Source organism: Phascolarctos cinereus, unplaced genomic scaffold (assembly GCF_003287225.1).
Source record: "Phascolarctos cinereus isolate Bilbo 61053 unplaced genomic scaffold, phaCin_HiC Scaffold_7;HRSCAF=346, whole genome shotgun sequence".
In the NCBI taxonomy this organism is placed as follows: domain Eukaryota; kingdom Metazoa; phylum Chordata; class Mammalia; order Diprotodontia; family Phascolarctidae; genus Phascolarctos; species Phascolarctos cinereus.
In genome coordinates, this window is record NW_027556180.1 from 66,930,535 (window position 1) to 66,952,007 (window position 21,473).

General features: G+C 42.9%; 1 protein-coding gene across 1 annotated transcript in view; it reads left to right on the plus strand.

Moving 5' to 3' along the window:
- Positions 1 to 6,104: 6,104 nt before the first annotated feature.
- Positions 6,105 to 21,473, plus strand: part of CFAP65 (cilia and flagella associated protein 65) — a 49,160-nt gene continuing 33,791 nt past the window's right edge. Inside the window, 14 exon segments of the mRNA XM_021002814.2 lie at positions 6,105 to 6,190; positions 7,139 to 7,195; positions 7,860 to 8,066; positions 9,505 to 9,685; positions 11,445 to 11,629; positions 12,307 to 12,409; positions 12,962 to 13,128; positions 13,478 to 13,677; positions 14,253 to 14,398; positions 14,827 to 15,049; positions 15,839 to 16,104; positions 17,445 to 17,645; positions 18,764 to 18,928; positions 18,930 to 19,124. Coding sequence (XP_020858473.1) covers positions 9,512 to 9,685; positions 11,445 to 11,629; positions 12,307 to 12,409; positions 12,962 to 13,128; positions 13,478 to 13,677; positions 14,253 to 14,398; positions 14,827 to 15,049; positions 15,839 to 16,104; positions 17,445 to 17,645; positions 18,764 to 18,928; positions 18,930 to 19,124 — 2,025 coding nt within the window. The 5' untranslated portion in view covers positions 6,105 to 6,190; positions 7,139 to 7,195; positions 7,860 to 8,066; positions 9,505 to 9,511.

Consider the following 21,473-nt stretch of genomic DNA (forward strand, 5'->3'; position numbering starts at 1 on the left):
CTTGCCGATGAACCCTAAGGACCACTTTATCTCTCCTTAGGACTTACAACTGAAATCTCTTCTATATGTTGCCTCCCCCATTAGCGTATGGGCCAGTTATATTTGAAAAGGAGGATTGCTTTGTTTTTCTATTTGTATTCCCAGTATTTAGCACAGTGCCTGGCACATAGCAAGCGCTTAAGAAGTGCTTTTTCATTCATTCATTTGTACATTCTTTGGGGGGAGAGTGAAATAATGCTACAGTGAGAAGAGAGATGGAGTCTGTAATTTAATTGTGGCTCAGAAAAACACTATGATTGTTGTAAGAGGACCCAAATTCCAATTTGAGATCTGCTATTACTTGTAAAACCTTGAGCACATCATTTAATCTTTCTTAACCTTAATTTCCTTATCTGTAAAAATGAATGGATGGTAGTAGGTCAGTGCTCCCAAACTTTTTAGATTCAGGACTTGTTTACACTCTTCAAAATTATTGGGAACATCTTAACACTCTTGAAAATTATTTTTTAATTTGTTTTATTAATTTATTTTGATTTATCAATAATCACTTCCATATGCTTTTGAGTTTAAAATTTTTCTCCCCCTTCTTCCCCACCATCCTCCCCAAGATGGCACACAGTCTGATATAGTCTATACATTTACATTCCTATTAAACATATTTTCACATTAGTGATGTTGTAAGTAAAAATTAAAACCAATAGGAGGAACCATCAGAAAGAGGAAACAAAACTCAACGGCCACTGTTGAAAATTATTGATAACTCCAAAGAGCTTTTGCTTATATGGGCTATATCTATTGACATTTACCTTATTAGAAAATAAAACTGATAAAACCTAAAAGAAATTAATTTAAAACAATAAACCCATTGTATATTTACATAATTAATATTTAATGAAAAATATATTTTCCAAAACAAAAAAAACAGTGACAATGATATTGTTTCCAGATATTTTTGCAAATGTCTTCAATGTCTGGCTTAATAGAAGACAGTTGGATCCTCATATCTATTTCTGCATTCAATCTCTTAGAAAATGTTGTTTTGGTTGAAGTATATGAAGAAAATCTGGCCTCATATGTGTATGTAATTGGAAAAGGAAAGAGTATTTCTATAGGCAAATAATATTTTAGTATTATTACGAAAATAGTTTTGATTTCCTGGACCTACTGAAGGTGTCTCAGGGATCCCTAGGTGTCTTCAGACCACTTTGACAGCTGCTGTACTTGGTGATCTCTAATGTTTTTTCCAGATTTAAAAGCTATGGTTCTTTCATTTGTAGTTATTTATGTACTATACCTTATTTCCCTTATTACATTATAGACTCATTAAGGCAGGAACAAATAACATATATCTTTGTATCTTCAATAGCGCTTAGCATAGTACTTTGTGCAAAGTAGGAACTTAAATGATGATTGTTGATGGGCATCTACTTAGTTTCCAATTCTTTGCTGCTACAAAAAATGCTGACATACATATTTTTGTGTGTGTGGTGCTTTTCTTTCTGTCATTGACCTTCATGGGGGGGTCATGCTTAAGAGTGAGATCTTTGGGTCACAGGGTGTGTGCACATATGTATGTATGTATATACCTATATATGTGTGTATATGCACATGTGTGTGTGTATACAAACATACTATTTCCTCCAACACTATTTTCATCTTTTGTCATCTATGTCAATTTGCTGGTTGTGAGGTGAAACCTTAGAGATGCTTTGTTTTTCATTTCTTTTGTTATTAGTGATTTGCAACATGGTTTCATATGATTGTTAATAGTTTGAAATTATTCTTTTGGGAATTGTTTGTTCATATTAGTTGATCTCTTATCTGTTGAGGAATGGCTAAATAAATCATGGTAAATGAATGGAATGTAATGGACCTACAATATAAGAAATAATGAATGAACAAAGAGAAGCATTAGGAAGCTATGCGAACTGATGTAAAGTGAAATGAGTGGAACCAGGATATTAGTACATGTATACAGTGACAACAACAATTTAAATAGAAACAACAAAAATGGAAATTGAATCCTGTGAAATTATAATGATCAAGTCTGGCACCCCCAAAAGAGAAGAAACCCCTTACACTTCTTTGTTACTGAGGGGAACTAGCTTTGTGGAACACTATGGATAATGTAAGAATTCCTTGGTGTATTGATTAATTTGGCTAAGCTACTTTTTAATCCCCCTTCTTTATTTGTTGTTGCAAGAGATAACTTCTGGAGGGGGAGAGAGGAAGGAAATATTGAGATATGAAGATAATTTTAAAAACCAAAATAATTCAAATATATGTTTTGAAGAAGTACAAAGGAAATAAAATAAAAAATAATGGTATTTGAACAGAATTAAGTAGAAGTGTCAACCCAATCCAGGATAATTTGGTCAGCATGGAGCTGTCCAACAGGCTGTTGAATTTAGTTGTACTTAGATGTAGTGGGGGCTTTAGACTATGTAGTCTGCTTGGAGCTGTCCAAGGTTTCATCCAAAGTCATATTAGCAGGAGAAGGAGGAAGTTGAGATTGGGTGGGGAAAGTGAAAAGAGAAGGATATTTATTCTGCAGGAGATAAAATGAGGAATGGGTAGGAGGAAGGATCTGGGAGATTTCAAAAGGAGTCATTTGAACTTGGCTAAGGGTAAATAAGAGTGCCTCTGATAATCTTGGGGATTCTGGATGAGGGAAGGGATAATTGTTACAAGAAACAGTTTTAGGTTTGATTTTGTGGGTGTGTGTTAGATTTGCACTACCTCAAACACCCTCACCTCCCAGTCCCTTAACTTGCTTATTTCCCATGACCTGCTTCCCCACTCCACCTCAGCTACGCACAGAGATCTTTTGATGTTGTCATCACGCATAAATGCTCCATCTCTCTGTTTATGGATTCTGAAATCCTCTTATTTGATCAAAATGTGTAGCAATTCCTCCTCTCCTCCTTCCTCAAAACCTTGGCCAAACCCTTTTCTTTATCCTCACCATGACCTCCAATCCCTCAACCCCTTGGTTCTTTCCCAAGCTTTCACTCCTGCACTGGCTACAGTCTCCTCCATTCCCCAACTAGACCCTTTAATGAACCAGTTCAAAAATACAGTCTGCTTGTCTTGAATCCCTCTTACTCTTATTATATCACTGATCTTGCCCTGCCTGGAGGATTTCTCATATTTAAGATATTTATTTTATCTCATATTTCACTGGGAAAAAAACTGAGACCCTTTGCAAAGAACTCTCTCTTCTCCCCTCCTCCTCATCTCACATCATCCAGATGCCTTCTACCACATCTCCATCTTCACAATCAACTCTCATAAGGAGATAGCCCATCTCTTTGCCAAGGCAAAACTCCTATGTGCACTTTCTGTCTTCTCCAGCAGACTGCCTCTTCTATCATCATCATTCTCTCACTTATCATGAATCTCCTCTTGTCTATTGGCTGCTTCCCTACCACCTACCAATGAATCTGATCCCTCCACCCCCACAAGCAATCATACCATGCCTCTTCTCCTTTTTGTGGCAAAACTCTTTGAGAAGGCCATCTACAATAGGTGCCTACCTTTACTTTCCTCTCATTTTCTTCTTAACTATATAAATCTGGCTTCTGACCTCATCATTTAATCAAAACTGCTTTATCTAAGGTTACTAATGATATCTTAACTGCCAAATCTAATGGCTCTTTCTCAATCTTCATTCTTCTTGATCTCTCTGCAGCCTTTGTCAATCATTCTCTTCTCTTCAATATTCTCTTTAAGTTTTCCTGATGTGACTCTCTTCTGGTTTTCTTCCTATTTGTTTGACTCCTTCTCAATCTCAACTTGCTGTATCTTCACCTAGATCATTCCTGGGGCCCATGGATGTCCTCCATGGCTCTCTCCTGGGACCTCTTCACCTTTCTCATCAGCCTCCACAGATTCAATGATCACCTTTATGCTAATGATGCTCAAATCAACTTATCCAGTCTAACTTCTCAGCTGTTCTCTAGTCTCAAGTCTGTGACTGACTATCAGACACCCTGAACTGAATGCCTCCTAGACATCTGAAACTGAACATATTTAAAACTGAACTCATTACCTTAAGAAAAGGATTCTCCTCTTCCTAAAAGTCCTATTATTGTTGATGGTACCACCATCCTTTTAGTCACCTAGGCTAGCAACCTATGTACCATCTTGACTCCTCACTCTCTCTCATCCCCCCCCCCCATATCTTATCTGTAGACTTGCTAACTTTACTTTCATAACATCTCTTGGATAACCCCCCCCTTCACTCCTCTGATGCTACAACCACCCTGGTATATGCCCTTATCACTTCACACTTGGACACAACTTGGTGGTTGGTCTGACTGCTTCAAGTCTCTCCCCACTTCAGTCCATCCTCTACTCAGCTGTTAAAGTGATCTTCCTGAAGTGCAAGATCAACCATCACACACAGACAGACACACACATAGCCCCCACCTATCACCTCCAGAATCAAACATAAAATCCTCTGTTTGACCTGCCCTTCCTTTTCAGTCTTCTTACACCTCACATCTTCCATGTGCTCTTTGATCCAGTGACTCTAGCCTCCTTCATGTTCCTCAGAGACACTCACCTTTGGACTCCATTTTCACTGACTGTCTTCTATGCCTGTAATTCTCTCCATTCTCATCTCCACTTCCTGGTTTCTGTGGCTTCCTTCAAGTCCCAAGCAAAATTCCACCTTTTACAGGAAGCCTTTCCAGATCCCCCTTAGATATAGTGACTTCTCTCTATTGATTATTTCCAATTTATCCTGTATACAACTTGTCTGCACATAGTGGTTTGTGTATAATTTCCCCCATTAGATTGTGAGCTTCTTGATAGGAAGGATTATCTTTTTGCTTTTCTTGATATCTCCAATGCTTGGCATAGTGTCTGGTATGTAGTTGTCACTTAATGTTAATTGACTATTGACTGTTGTAGATAAATAGAATCACTGGATCTTAGTGGTAGAAGAGAACTGGGGAGCCATTTGCTTGAATCATTACCTGAAGAATACTGTCTGTAACTTACAAGACAAATACTTAGCCAACCTTCAAATGAAGATGTTTAGTGAGGGGGAATATCTAACTGTTAACAAAGTTTTTCTTAAATTGACCCTAAATCTACCTTGCTAAAATTTCCATCAATTGTGCTAAGTTCTGACAGTTGAGGCCAAGTAGAACATGTCTAATCTCTCTTCTACTTGATGGTCTTTCAAATGATTGCAGTTATCATTCCCTCCCCCCAAACCCTAAATCTTCTCTAAGATAAACACTGAGGAAAGGTCTCTATGGCAACAATTTTCATATTTTTTGATCAAGAACCTCTTTGCACCCTTAAAAGTAATTGAGGACACTCCGTCCCCAAGAGTTTTCATTTATGTGGGTCATATCTATCTATAATCTAAGACTACATAGAGAAGTTGCATTGGTGGAAAGAGTTTCCACAGCTGGGAGGTCCTTATACCAATGAAATCACAGATTTAGTCCTTTTCCTATATTTCACATTTGCTCACCTATGTAGATATTATTTTTCTCCCAATAGAAAGTAAATTCCTTGAAGGCAGAGACAGTCTAGTTTTTGTCTGTATATTCCCAGTACATAGCACCATGCCTGGCACATAGCAGGCACTTAATAAATGTTTCTTGAATTAATAAATGAACGAGGACCAGCTCTGGAAATTATTCAGTTCTCTGAGCCTCAGTTTTCTCATCTGTGAAATGAGATTGTAGTAGTTGATCTAAGGAAATAATATTTGTTTTTGGCTAGACAATGGGAGCAAGTGACTTGCCCAGGGTCACACAGTGTCAAGTGTCTGAGGCTAGATTTGAACTCAGGTCCTCCGGACTCCAGGGCCCATGCTCTATCCACTACGCCACATAGATGCCCTGGAGATAATATTTGTAAAAGCACAAAGTACTATATAAACAAATTCTACTATCATTGTTGTTACTATTGCTGCTGCTGCTGCTGCTGCTGCTGTTATCTACTTCCTGCTCTGAGTCCTATGATCCTGGTGGAGTGCAGCACAGAGGCCAGCCCTCAAGGCCACTTCCAGGCTCTTAGGAGGCAGTAGCTTCTCAGACGAGGCGTGGCCCTAACAAGCCGCCGTCGTTGCTAGTGGCTACCAGACGACGCTACCCCAGAGCGTGCATCGTATCTACAGTGATTCCCGCAACTCTGGCCCCAGGCAGTCCGGGGAACCGCAGAAGAGGTAGGTATCGGACGCAGGCGGCAACCCGAGCCCCGCCGCGATTTTCTCCCGATCAAGAGCCTGCCCTGGGCCGGCGGGGTATGAAGGGAGAAGACGGGGACTGGGGCAAGAGGGAGGGGTGATGAGGCCAGCCCAGGTACCTCGAGTTTCCCTGGCTCTTTCGGCCCCTCACTGTCTCCTTGTACTACCCTCCTCCTGACCCGAGTTTCTCCTGAGGACGTGAGAGAATGACAGCTTAAGGTAGAATAGGAAAAAGGGATATTCAGGTAGATAAATAGATATAGATAGATAGACAGATAGATAGATAGATAGATAGATAGATAGATAATGAAGGATATAAAGGTAGAGATATGCAGATATAGAGATGGAGATAATATAGATATAGATAGATATGGAGATAGAAATAGACATATAGATATGGATAGAGACAGCAATATACAGATACAGATATATAAAAGATATATATATATATGTGTGTGTGTGTGTGTAATTATAGATACAGAGACAGAACTAGATAGCTATATAGAGATATACATATAGATATGTAAATACATAGAAAATATAGAAACAGAAAATATAAAGCAACACATATGTATGTATATATACATATTTGTGTGTGTATGTATTTGTATGTGTATTTCTTTTCTGCAAAATAAATTGACTAGCTTGTTTGGAAGATTTCATCTACCTCTGGGGTTCTTAAGCTGGGATCTGTGGAATTAAAATTTTTTTAAATAACTTTCAATGTAGTTTCCTATAATAGTTTGTAGTATTATGTATTTGGTGCATTTAAAAATATTTTGAGAAGGGGTCCATAGGCTCCACCAGACTGCCAAAGGGATCCATGACACAAAAATGTTAAAAATTCTGTGCTTTAAATTCTATGATACTAGATATCTTGAATTCTTCTAGCATCCTAGTGATGTGTTCTTGTTTCCATTTTTCCAGATGAGGAAATTTCGACCCAGAAATGAAAAAGTGACTTTTCCAGGGTTACAGTGGCTAGTAAGTGGCAGAAGAACAAGAATTAAGATCATTACACTCTTAGATTAGTAGTTTTTCCACTGTGCCATCTTCGATAGTAAAGAGAGGAAGGGTCTTAAGTCAAGGACTTGACTTTGACCATATCAGATTAGACGATGGGCAGAATGCAAAATCCTGAATTGGAAGACCCATTGTAACCAATCATCTCTTCCATTCCCTTGATTCTTTCCTCAAAATTATTTTCTTGCTCCCATCTTGATCCCCTCTGGCATTTCTTGGTGCTCTGACAGAGGAATATAACTCAGAGTGACCTCAGGAATACCAGGCAGAGGTGATCAGCTATTAACTATAGAAATCCCTGGGGGTCAGGGAAATGAATGAATTAAGACTGGACAGTACAGACCCTTTGAGTGGGTGGGGAGGAAAAAGGTCAGAGTGGGTTTGAATCAAGGGTCAGGCCTTCTTGGTTTGTGTTTGTTTCATCCTTCCTGAATATTTCCCCCTCATCCTAAGATAGTTCCCTTCAATAGATTCACCATATTGCCAACCCCAAGCACCTATTACTTCCTCATAGAATAGCCTCCCTTCCTCTTTTCCAGTCCATTGTCTCTGGAAAAGCACTTGCATTCTGTTCAGGAATTAGCCTGAAAAATAACCTCTTTACTCCTCTTTATTCCTATTCCAGGTCTCAGAAGACCCTGGGAGAGACTCAAACAAAATATAAGTACATTGTACAAGTGTTCAATACTTAGGAAGGGAAAAGAAACAAGACAAGTGAATTTGATCAGCAGAAAGACGGGACTGCTGAATAAAGGCAGATTCTAAGAAACTAGAATTCTTTAGCCTGGACAGAACATGGCTGAGAGTGGATAGACGTCTAAAATCTTAAAAGGTAAGTTAGACTTGTTCCTAAATGTTAGAGCATTAGAACTGGAGGGGGCACCCATCAAAGCTTAAAAGAAATAATTTGGGGGCAAACAAAAGAGAGTATACAGTGGTTAATAAATTTATAGAACACTTTACCCTAAATGGGGGACAGGCTAAGAAACAAGTTATTCCAAAAGGGTTTAAGTATATTGATAAATAAGAATTGCATAAATTCTTAAAAGGAATTAGGAATATTTAAAGTATAATTTTAAACTTTTGAAGTCAATACCAGGGAACCCCACAAATCATCTCTTCATGTCACTATCAGAGAGAGAATTCTGAGCTGAACTGATTGGAGGGATGACTGTATACGGCAATTTATTCATGTACAGTAAAAAGCTACCCCTGAATTCTCTTGTCCCCTGCTCAAAAGAAATAGGAATTTGAGGTCATAGAATTTTAGAAAATCTGAAACTTGATTAACTCAGTGTTTCCCAAACTGTATTCCACAGAGTCCTGGTATTTGATAAGGCTAGGGCTTCTATGGGAAAACATTAATGCTAATAATATTTTCTTCTCTAAATATTAAACATTAAAGTATGTATGTATCAAAACACTTATTTTGTCCAGGAATTTTTTCAGAACAAAAATAGCTACCTCTCCTTCATTGTACAGTTTTCTCAGACCCCAGCCCTTTATCCTGGTAGATTGCTGTATCCCTGGATAGCCCAGACCAGCACTTATGTGTTCTCTCATCACATTTTAAGAACTAAAGTATTCTGTGACCAAACTAGTTTGGGGAAGACTGCTTTAGAAATTTATTAATTAGAGAAATATAAAGTATTGATTGATTTCACAGCATTTGTCGTAGGCCCTTTGGAAGGGGCACACACACACACACACACACACACACATACACACACACACACAGAAAACATGGACCCGGGGCTAGCTCTTCTAATACCGGATTGTAGGGGACAATACAAGAAACAACCAGCGAACATAAACCAAGGATAACTCACATGTCATAATTAAACCCGAGTACTAAATTAATGACAAAGAGCGCAAAACAGAGAAGTAGCCAGTGTGAGACAGGGCCAAAGACCCTCACTCACCCCTGAACCTTGCTTGTGTTTCACTCTCTCATCCCTTGGTTTGATCTTCCCTGTAGAAATGAAGCAGTTGCAGTGATCTCAAAGTTTCTTACCAACTTTAAAATTCTATGATTCTAAGAATTTATGACATAGTGATGCCATTGTCTAGTCTTCTATCAGTCTTTCATTCACAGGCCAGATTTTCCTTAGTTCCTTTCTGCTTCCTCATTGTAGCTAAGTTTTTATCACGTTTTTGTCTCCCCATTGGTTCCCCTCCAAGTTTGCCATGCCCTTTCCCAGCCATGAATCTCAGTACCATCATACCAAAAGGGACCAGAATACCTCGCCTACCACGAGTTATTTTTTCAGGTGCCCAATGCTCACCCAGGTGAAGAGCTGGGCCCTGAGCCCCAGCTCTTTGCAGAAACCCAGCGACAGCTTTGATTGTACCGTTAACTCCAGCCCAACCTTCAGTGTCACCAGCAGGGCCAGTGGAACCGGAAGCTCTTCGAGTCCTTATCCCTGGACCAACACTAGCTTCAGTACCCAGGTGAGGAAGGGCCAACCTTAGCAGGCTGAGTGAAGGAGCCAGACTCTTTGAGGGCTCGGCTGCTGCTCACCTCTCCTGTGGGCTAGCCCAGTGCTGTGCGTGCTACTGTGGATGGATCATCTACAGTGGGAGTGCAGCTCAGGGTTCACACCCATGTTGTGTATTTGTGACTGTATAGCAGATTAGATGCCACGGTTAGAACTGTAAATAGGAGTATTTTCTCCTGGGGCAAGCTGAAGAGAGTAGTCCAAGCCTGAGTGAAGTTGTACAGGGAAAGAGGGCAGTGCAACCCTTCTCACCTAATCCCAGTTGGGGCAAGAGCTGGACTGGTTCTTCCCACGTTATAACTGTTCCCATTCTTGGCCCAGGGGCACTTGGGCAAGTATGGTGCCTTCCAAATTCAGCAGAGCTCCACAAAAGGAGGAACCAATGTCATCCACAGGACTTTCTCCATGTTAGCATCCCACCCCCATTTACTCCAATACTAGTTATGGCTCTGGTCATTGTGTAGACCTATACTGACTTACTCTCTTCCTCTCAATTGACTCCTTTGTACACATTGACAAGCTGGGTACAAAATATTATGGTGATCATTAATGTTCATATCTATAAATATGAATATTATAGTATATTATAATCCACTCCCAATGTGGTAGTATATAATGTGACAGGGACTGTACCTGTGATTTTACTAGTAAACACCCCCTGAATGAGGAAGTACCCTCAGTGCAGGTATCTTTTCTGCAGTTTATAATCTTAAAGAATTGCTAGGGAATTGAGCACTGAAGTGACTTGTCCAGGGCTGCACAGTCAGTAAGACTTGAACCCAGCTCTTCCTGACTTGAGGACCTAACTCTTTATCCACCATGCCAGGTTGTCTCTACTAATGTTATGTAATATTGTCATCCTCATAGGAAGAATGTAGCTAATGTTAAAAATAGAAATGGCAGTGATAGGGAGACTCCAGGCCAGGTTTTCCTCTGTTCTTTAGGATGCTCACTCTACTTTGGAAAGCCTCACTTAGAGGGTCTATGGAGTTCTCCATAGACCTCATAGAGGATATTGAGAAACCTGATAAGTTGCTTGTTACAGATGGAAAAACTGAAGCATAGTCTTTTTTTTTTGTTAGTGGGGTTAAGTGACTTGCCCAGGGTCACAAAGCTAGTAAGTGTTATGTGTCTGAGGCCAGATTTGAACTCAGGTCCTCCTGACTCCAGGGCCAGTGCTCTATCCACTGTACTACCTAGCTGCCTCTGAGGCATGGTCTTACATCAGATAGCAAAGCCTAGGGCAGCGCTAAGAATGGAAAACAGACACCCTGGGTTTCTAAACCTAGTCTCTCACTTTCAGGAAGATGGGTCCTAAATGGTCACCCAAGAAAGCAGAAGTCTGATCCCATGCTGCTTTAATGGGCAGATGACTAAGGGAAGAGTTAAGGGAAAGCCCAGGGCCCTGAGTGGGGCTAGAGTGATACCTAGGGTTAATTATTTCAGAAGGAACTTCTGGGGAAACATTCCCCAGGAATGGAAGAGAATGAAGGGGAAAAGGGGGAAATTTAAGAGGAGTGGAGCAAGGAGAAGGGCACGGAGTGAAATGAGCAAGCTTCATGGGAAGAGCCTGGATTTGTTTGCAGGAGATGATAGCGTGGAGAAGAACCCAGTGGGGAGAGTTAGAGGCCCCATTGTTGTTGATCCTAGTTGAGGGTTGGGGGACAGCAGATCCTTATACTTTTCCTTCTTGTGTTCTTCCACTGAGGTAGACAGAACCAGGTCTAGGAACCCTACGATGTGTACGGAAGAAGCAGAGCAAAGTGAAGAAGGGGGTCTTCTGGGGCATCCAGGTGGCTGAGTCACTGGTTTGGAAGAACTGGGAATTGGGCAAAGAAATCACCAAGAACCTGACTTTGAAAAATTTAAACATGAAAACCCAGAAGCTGAAATACAGGTATACAAGGGAGGTGCCCCCCTCCCAAGTCCTTTTCCTAAAAGCCTGTTCACCCAGTCCCCAGCCCCTCCTGAGACCTCTATGTCACATGTCCCCCCTTGGAGGTTATCCTTAGGTCTTTTCCTCTGTTACAGTCATTCTCTCTTTTATCTTCCACCAAAAGAGGCTTTCCTGAGATTAAGAACCCTTGGATACTGTTCCCAAAGGCATCCTGATCATCCTTACAGCTTCAGCGTCTCCCTGGACGCCATTCCATTTTCAGTCACTAGGTCTGTCAATAAAGAGCTCTGTCCTCCTAAGATTGAGGCAAAGCCAAAGAATTACATGAAGTATGTGAAGGAGACCTTGTAGCCCAGAAGGGGGATGCTAATATGCTAAGTTTGGGGCAGTGAGATGGTGCAGTGGATAGAACACCAGCCCCATAGTCAGGAGGATGTGAGTTCAAATCTGGCCTCAGACAGTTACTAGCTGTGTGACCCTGGGCAACCCTAATTGCCTTCATACACAAAAAGTGCTATATTTATATGCCCTCACATAGGGAACTATTAGCCACAACCCCTTTTCATCACCTGACCCTCCTCAAGTCCCTCTAGTCCTGCAGATTCTCAGCCCTTCAAATACTGCTGGTTCATTGAGTTTTGCTTCTGAAGTTTGTCTTCCCTGGCTCCATCCCACAGGCTTCCCAGCACTAAGTTCTTCTTCACAGTGTACCCACAGCCCATCTTCTTGAGCCCTGGAATGTCCTTTACTCTTCCTGTAATCTTCAGGCCCTTGGAAGAGGTATGGGTCAGTCCGTCGAGCATGTGGGAGGTGGGAGGGACTCTGTACCAGCAGTCCTATCATTGACTGGACAGAAAGGTGATACCATTCCTTAACTCCTCTTAAGGCAGAATCCTCTGCTTGAGAAGTCCTGGAAATTAGGTTCTCAGCCTTGAATCTGCTAGGACCTGGGGAGGAAGTGGGTAAGGTTTCCTTCAGGGTACATGGAATAGAGGCAATAGGGGATTTGGGGAATTATAATACTCCAATAGCATTCTGGCTATCCGAATCCCCTAGATCCTACAGAGAGACCCAAAATTCCTCCTCCTTTACTCACAGGAGGGCTCACATATTATTCTAAGCCCTTCTCCCCAAATCAGCTAGGATCTGTCTGTTCTTGTGCTGCCCATTTCTGGTGCCCTGGTTACCTTGACCAAGCAGTGGCGCAAGGACATCACCCGAGAGTTCCTGCCCTGAGACTGCAGAGTGAAAACCATGACTCTGCCCTCCTTTCCCTTTCTCTGTGCTTCCTCCCTGCCCCACTCATCCACTTCATGCCCTTTCTTCACACAGAAGGAGTATGTGGATTGGCTATGTTTTGTAATGGCAGAAGGCGAGTTTTCAGTGGAGCTCAAAGCCATCCTGCCTAGCCATCAGTTGTGGTGCCCCCCATTACTGCAGTTGCCTCTGTGTGCTGTGTCTGATACCACTGAGGCCTGGTTCAATCTATGCAATGTGGGGTGAGTTTATTGTTATACTACCTGCCTGTCCGTTCCTAGGCTTACCATACTTGCCTCTCCAAGCTCTGTTGACCAGGGGCAGGCTAAGTATGGCAAAGACCATTTGATAAGGAAAGCTTTTCAAGATTCCAGGAAATCCCCTCTCCTAGGAAACAGAAAAACACCAAAGTTGGAGAAGTTCTGGGAGTGCCCCTTTTGGTTGGGAAGTGGCTTTCTGGAGGATTCTGTGAAAGAAAGGGGACCTCCACCACACCACCTAACAAGCCCAGGGGAAGGAGAGCTAGGATTGGGACAATAGGAAAAGTGGGGAGCAAGAATAAGCTCTCATAGGTCTGACATTTCCCCCCAGGGACCTGCCCACCTTCTTCACATGGGATTTCCCTAACCCATTTCATGGGCTCCCCTCCACGGGGCTGTTGGAGCCAGGTTCAGTTTGCCAGATCAAGGTTGTATTTCAGCCTCTTGTAGCCCTCATCTATGATGTTCAGGCCGTCTGTTGGTATGGAGACGCTGGTGACCAGAAAAGTACCATCCACCTCCAAGCTATTGGTAAGACTCCGCCTTTTTTGTCTCACCCTTTGCCTACGCCAGCAGGAGTGGAGCTCACAGACACTTGGAATCTTAGCACTGGAAGGGACATCTAGTCCAATACTCTCATTTTACAGATGAGGAGCCTGAAGCCTAGATAGGCAGTGACTTTCCCAAGGTCACTCTGCCAGTAAATGAAAGAACCAGAACTTGACCCTGGGCCTCCTTCCATTACAGCATGCTGTTGCTAATGGAGATGCAACATGCCTCATTGGACCCAAACCTGAAATCACTGCTTTCATTCTAAATCTTGACATCCTCCTCCTCTACCCCCAGCCACCCCCAGTCCCATTCACAAAACATAACATTTCTTCACTTTCTTCTTCTCTCTTACTCTTCATTTTCTCTAGATTGGCCTTTCCAGGACTCCTTGACAGTCACACAGGCAGGTTTATAGCCTTGAAATATTTGCTCTTCAGGTTTCTCATGTAGCCAGCAGGTTGAATGTTTAGGCTCTCCCTGGGGTACAGCTCAGGTTGCTTACTTGTGTGTTCTTCCAAAGTTCTGACACCGTCTTCCTTTCCTTTCTTCCCCAGCTAAATGCCCCCAGATAATAGTATATGTAAACAGAGAAGGGGCTGAGGAGATTGACCCGGAATCTTCCCAGAAGGTGGTGAACTTTGGTGCTGCCCCAGTGGGCTACACGATGAAGAAGTGCATCCAGCTGTTTAACCCATCTGTGGTATAGTCCAGGGATTGGGAAATGAGAGTAGTATTAAGAACCCCTCTGCCCCACCCCCAGGGGACTCTGATCTGAAGGGGACCAGACTTTTCATGCAAACCTTTGGCCCTCCCTCAATACTTCTTCCCTCTAATATGATCATTTATGTAGTATTCTCTGAAACCCTTGAAGAGATCTATAGAGGCCAGTTATTATAGCAATAACTATCGTTCCTTCCCTTCTTTTCCCCATCTGCCCAAATCCTAGAGTGTCTTGTTTTTTAGCTCCAACACCACTTGCCTCTGAAATGTATCACAGATTAGCTTTTCATCTACTAGCGTGTTGAGGTGGATGCCTGGCAGTTATAGATGGGACAGAACAACCCTCGGAGCTCCTGAGTGCACCCCTAGGCTGATACTGACCCACTTTTCCAACCCTGGCCTCTGTAGGTGAATGCCCCATTCAGGACTGAGATTAACCAGAGCCTGTATGAGGACGACAGAGTGTTCTCCTGCCCGATCACACGAGGGGTGGTTCCCCCTGGGGAGCAGAGGCGGCTGCCTCTGTTATTCCGTCCCCAGACTGCGGGCCTTCGGAGCATTGACTACATCACAATTTTACCGCCTGGGAGCGCCTCAGAAGTCGCTCTTAAAATAACTGGTTTATGCGCAGGTACTGACGTTCCCCATGTCCTCATCCCCTGCTCCCCACTTCTCCTGACGGGGCTTGGAGGGTATTCCTTGAACAGAAAAACGCGATTCAGGCTCATCTTTCCAGTTCCACTCCCAAGTACCTTTCTCTGTAATTTCCAAGTGATGCCCGATGCCCCCTGGTGGCCCAATATAAGAATCACATCTATTCAGTTGCTGCTGGATTTGGGTTGAGGGTTACCTGGAAGGTTTCCAACTCTTGGCTGGGGGCGGGGTGGCGCTGCACAGAGGGTCATATGCACAGCACACTAATGTTGTGATAGTAGAGGTTCTTTCAGAGAACACAAAACTAAGGAGGCTTTCTGGAAACTGTTTGGCTATCCTTTTTTCTTCAAGTGGGACCATTCACTACCCTCTGGCCAGGCTGACACAGAGCTTTCCTATTCTTAGAACAGAAAACAGGGAAGAAGACTTCACCTCCTCTTTTGGTTAGCTGCTGTTCTGTCTTAAGCCATTGATATTCCATAGGCTCTTCCTAAGGTCTAACCTCTGTCTTTCCACCTGTTGTCATTAAAACTCATTTCCCTCTGTATCATTGCAGGCTTTTGGTCCAGAAATTCATCTGTTATAAAGGGGGACCCCCTGTGGATGGTTTTCTCTTAAGCCCTCCTATTTCCCTCCACTCTCTCTGAGTCAATAGCTTGAGGCCATATCCACTGAGAGAGGTGAAGTCAAGGGCGGGTGGTAGCGAGCTTCCCCAAAGCAGCAGACACTGAGTGTGGTGATCCTCCTGCTTTTCTTATCTGCACAGGCCCCGCTGTATCCTTGAAGCATTACTGCGTTGATTTCAACTGGATCAAGTTAGGCGAGTATGCCACAAAATCTCTGACGATCCAAAATGATGCTGATTGCCCGGCTTACTTCATGTTTGAGCTTGATAACCAAGAGAGTGTCTTCTCCCTGGAGCCTCAAAGTGGGTTCCTGCATGGTAGGGAGCAGAAACTGCTGACCCTCACCTTCCGGCCCACCCATCCTATCATCTGCTACCGAAGGGTGACATGTCTCATCCACCACCAGGTAGGATGTGGGGAATAAGTTAGACCTGAAGGTTAGGGAAGGAAGAGGATTGAGTAACAAAGGCAACAGCTCTTTCTGGTACTTAAAGAGAAAACAGGGAGATGCAGGGACCACCTGAGGAGCAGAGCTCCCCAGGGAATAGGATCCTTTTTTTCCAGCTTTGCCCTTGATTTCTCTGGGATCTACTGAATGACCTGCTTCTCTTTCCACAGGCCTATATGGACAATAACTCTTACTGCCTCCATCTTTTTAATTTTTTAATTTTTTTTTAATTTTTAGGCAGTTGGGATTAAGTGACTTTCCCAGGGTCACACAGCTAGTAAGTGTCAAGTGTTTGGTCTGAGGCCAGATTTGAACTCAGGTCCTCCTGACTTCAGGGCTGGTACTCTATCCACTATGCCACCTAGCTGCCCCCTCTCTGCTGGCTTTGATGGTTGGGTGCCTGCCTGTCCCGCCATCATTGCCTCTTCCCACTGCTCCTTCCCCAGCAGAACACAGTGTGCCCCGAGGACCTCAGTTCCAATTCCACACCTTTACTCACTATCTGTAGGACTTTGGGCACATTGCTTTCCCCCTCTAGACCTCAGGCTCCTCATCTGTGAAATGAGGGGGTTAATGACCAGAGCCCCAACTATAAATAGATGACTCTATGATCCTATGATATGTAAGGTAGGAGGCTCTTCATTTAAATTTCCCCCCCAAAGTTGGCCCTTGGGTACAGAAGATTAGGGGCAGTTGCCCTGGGCCTTGTGATTTGGGGCAGTCTGCCTTGCTTGGGGGACTAAGTCTCTGAGGCATGACTTTGGAAGGAAGTCATAGTTTGCAAAAAAGGAGCAGAAGGTCTCCTAAGTTCCCGTCAGTTAGGTGGGACGTCCCTTCATCTTTGTACAAACACCCTTGCCCTGGATGTTCATATTAACTTGATTTTACTGTCATAAAATGATGAGAGTGGGGTGGCTTAGCCCAGAGGGCTTTTGGCTTGGGCACCATGGTTCACTATGGCTCTCTTGTTCTCCAGGCTAGATAGCTGCCACTGGAATGTCCTTTAATGTTTCAAAAACCGTAGGCAAAAGTGTCCTGAAAGGACACTCATTTCTTCATAAAGAAGCCCAGGGCATCTGACTTAAGGAGCGGGAAACAATTCTAGCATCTGTGCTTATACTATGCCTTTACTCACACTCTCAATCCCATCTCTTGTCCCTGCCCTTAGGCACTGTTCCCCTTTCCCCATGGCCTCTAAATTACTGTCCTGTTCTCTATCCCTACCTTCTGCCCCAAGACCTTCCAACCCACCATGACCCCCCCTCCCACTCCTCATTGCCACACTTGGGGCATTGCAGGAACCACTGTTCTTGGATATCATTGGAACCTGCCACTCCGATAGTGCCAAGCCAGCCATCCTGAGACCTCGGCACCTTAAGTGGTACCGTACCCACATGGCACGAGGGCTGATCCTGTTTTCACCAGACATATTGGGCACCATGCTGAGGGAGAAAAAGCTTGATCGGGATGAAGACGGAGCACTCATGCTGTGCAGTGAGGTACTAACAGACTCCTCCATATTACGTTGCCAACACAGACTTCCACCCCCTGTGCTGACACCACAGCCCTGTTCCTGGCACCTCACAGTCCAGCTAGATGGTCTATCTTTTATTCCAGATTGTATCTCTAACCCATCTTACATACACTGACTTTTTCCTATTATCATCAGAAATCAAAGCATCATTCCCAGTCTAGCTCTTGAGAATTTCCTACATGAAGGAGGAGGCCATGAGGAGTTGGGGGTAGAAGCAGCCAAAAAAAAGGAGGGGAGGTATGAAAACCAGGGTAATTATCATGCTTCCACTAGCTGAAATACTTGGTAGGAAACAGATTTGAGTGGGGCTGGGCCCTTCCCTATAAGTTTTTTTTTTAATTAATTTATTTTGATTTATCAACAATCACTTCCATAAGCTTTTGAGTTTTAAATTTTTCTCCCCCTCCCTCCCCAAGACGGTGCACAATCTGATATAGGCTATGCATATTCATTCCTATTAAACATATTTTCACATTAGTGATACTGTAAGTAAGAATTAGAATCAATAAGAGGAATCACCAGAAAGAGGAAACAAAACACACAGCACAAGAAAAAAATAGCAAATATTATGCTTCAGTCTGCATTCAAACTCCATAGTTCTTTCTTTGGATGTAGATGGCATTTTTCATCATGAGGCCTTTGGAGATGTCTTAGATCCTTGTATTGCTGAGAAGGGTTAAGTCTATCAATATTTGTCATCGCACAATGTGACTGTTACTGTGTACAATGTTCTCCTAGTTCTGCTCACTTCACTCAGCATCAGACCATACAAGTCCTTCCAGGTTTTTCTGAAATCTGCCTGTTCATCATTTCTTATAGCACAATAATATTCCATTGCATTCATATATCACAACTTGTTCAGCCATTCCCCAACTGATGGGCATCCTCTCAATTTCCAATTCTTTGCCACCACAAAAAAAACTGCTATGAATATTTTTGTGCATGTGGGTCCTTTTCTCATTTGTATGATCTCTTTGGGATATAGCCCTAGAAGTGCTATTGCTGGGTCAAAGGGTATGCACATTTTTACCTTCCCTATAAGTTTTAAGGATGGCCTGCGCCCTCCTTTCTTTGTTTACACAGGACCCTGAGGATCCACCCCCAGCAAAATATCCATCAATTCCACCACTGAGTGAGTATTTCCTCGATGGGACCAGTGACACAGCCATCTTCCCTCCAACAGTCAGCATAGAGCCCCTTGAAGTGAACTTTGACAGGTGCTCTAGCTCTGAGGAACCTGACCCCCTTCCCACTCTGCCTGACCAATCACACCAGAGGCAAGATTACAGTGGTCTGGACTTATCAAGCCAACAGTCCGTTCCAGGTGGTGCCTGACGTGGTTGACATCCCCCCACTCAAGAACACAGCCGCCCGCCTGCACTTCCAGCCTCAGTACCCCAACAAAATCTATGCCGCTGAACTCGAGGCCTTTGCCTACTACACGGTGCGTTTGCGCAATGCACCATGTGCATATATGTGTGTGTGGGTGCACCATGCGTGAGTATGAATATGCACACAGGAGCATGTGTGTGTATGTGTGTGAGAGAGACAGATAGAGGCAGATTCACAAAGAGAGAAATAGAAGGACAGAGACAGAGACAGACACTGGGCGTCCTTTTTTATACCCCAGGATGGATGTGAAGAGTCAGAAGGGTAGCTACCGTGATCCACTTTTCTTTAAAGGTCATGGAGCTCTTTCTATCTGTGTCTCTTACAACTTCTGTGTTCCCTATGGCCAGCCACCTCCCTTGGTGCTGGTTTCTTTATCTTTCTGTGTGGGTTTGATTTGGATTGGTCCGTGCTTTGAGGACTTGTTCATCCCTGGCAAGGTATGTGGTTTCCATAGTGCAAGAGAGAGCAGATAACTGCATCTTGGTGGGATCACTTTAGAATTAGTGTCCGATCCTCAGCTCTGCAGGCTAAGAAACTTGCTTTTATCCATTTACCCAACAGGGTGATAAGGTCCTAGGAAAATGTGTCATGATAAACAAATTCATAAGAAACTAATTTATTAATTGGAGCAATAGGTTAGAAATTTGTCCTTGGACAATAGGCCTTGGGAGAGAAAACTTCTAGACATATAGTTTGTTCTTTTTTGAACAAGACTTTCTTTCACTTATTCGACAAACATTTGGAGTCAAATATTCAAATGGATATGTGATCACACTGATTTGATTGTTTCCTCTCCAGTGATGCAGATCAAAAGACCATCCAAGTCTGCTCACCCTGAGAGTTTGGGGCCAGCCCATACTCACGCCAGTCAGGCAGTTCAAGTCTGGGATTGGAATTAAATGAGACATTTGTGGACCATCATGTAACAAAAAGCAGTTTACTTGGCAGTAGCACACAAATCTGGCCTCAGACACTTACTAGCTGTGTGACCCTGGGCAAGTCACTGAATCCTATTTGCCTCAGTTTCCTCATCTGTAAAATGAGTTGGAGAAGGAAGTAACAAAGCACTCTAGTATCTCTGCCAAGAAAACCCCAAATAGAGTTATGAAAAATTGGACACAACTGAAATGACTGAACAACAAAAGAATGTTATTAAAAAGATGTGCTGGGGCAGCTAGGTGTTGGAGTGGATAAAGCACTGGCCCTATAGCCAGGCAAACTTGAGTTCAAATCCGGCCTCAGACACTTGACACTAGCTGTGTGACCCTGGGCAAGTCACTTAACCCCCATTGCCTAACCAAAAACAATAACAAGATGTGCCTTTGTTTCTGGAAGAAACTTGGGGCCATTAAAAGAGATTTAAAATTCCTGAAGGAAATCCGGTCATTTTCCTTTTCTTCCTGTTCACTTCTGAGCCTACCTAGTTGAGCATCTATGTACAGATAGACAAAGTCCACCTAATAGCAGGTCATAAAGTGGGCCCTGGACATTCTTCATCTGCTTTGTCCTTTCTTAGTAGGTGATTAGACCAAACATTTTAAAGTTGTTATGATTCTATTCCTGCTTGCTGCAGCCAGTATAATGGTTTTTTTTCCTTAAAATAAGTTTTTATTGATGTCTTTTGAGTTTCAATGTAAAATAGGTTTTTATAAAATTTATATCTTTTGTTTTCATATCACCAAGATTTTCCTGTTTCCTTTCCCTTCTTCCCAGAAAGTAATACCTTATAACAAAGAGTGTTTTTTTAAGAAGAAAAAGTAGAAGAGAAAAAATTCAGCAAAACTGATGAATACACTGAAAAAAAAAGAATCTGACTATATATAATGATCCATATCTGAAAAGGAGTAGTGAGTGGAGGAGAACTAGCAGTACAGTATCATCTACAAACAGGTTTATCTGGAAGGCTTCACCATTGTTAGGAACTCCTTCATGTTACACCAGTGGATACAGATGTTGCTTGGAGGATGTTTTCCTAGCCTCTCTCCCTCACCCCTTTGTCTCTAGAGATTTAATTAGATATACTTTGTTACCAGGATTAGCTCAATACAATGGCTCTTCAGTTCCTGTGTGGCCCCCTCCTCTGCTGATTTATGGAGTTTATAGCAAATGAAAAGTGAGGAGTATGATCACATTTGCTCAGAGCCCCCAGTTAAGAAGATTCCTAATACTTAGGCAGAGGTTTGGCTCACAAGCAAACCCTGGTCTCCTTACGATTGACACAAAATTCAGCCTACCAGAAACATTTGGATGAAGAAGGCAGAATAGTATGATACAGTGGCTGTTGATGAACAGGTGTTGGGAGAAGAAATTGGGGAAAGAGCAGGCTTTATCTTGGAATATCCATCAGTCCTTACAACCAGTGGTTTTAACCTGTTTTCTGACCCTAGATGCCTGCAGAGCT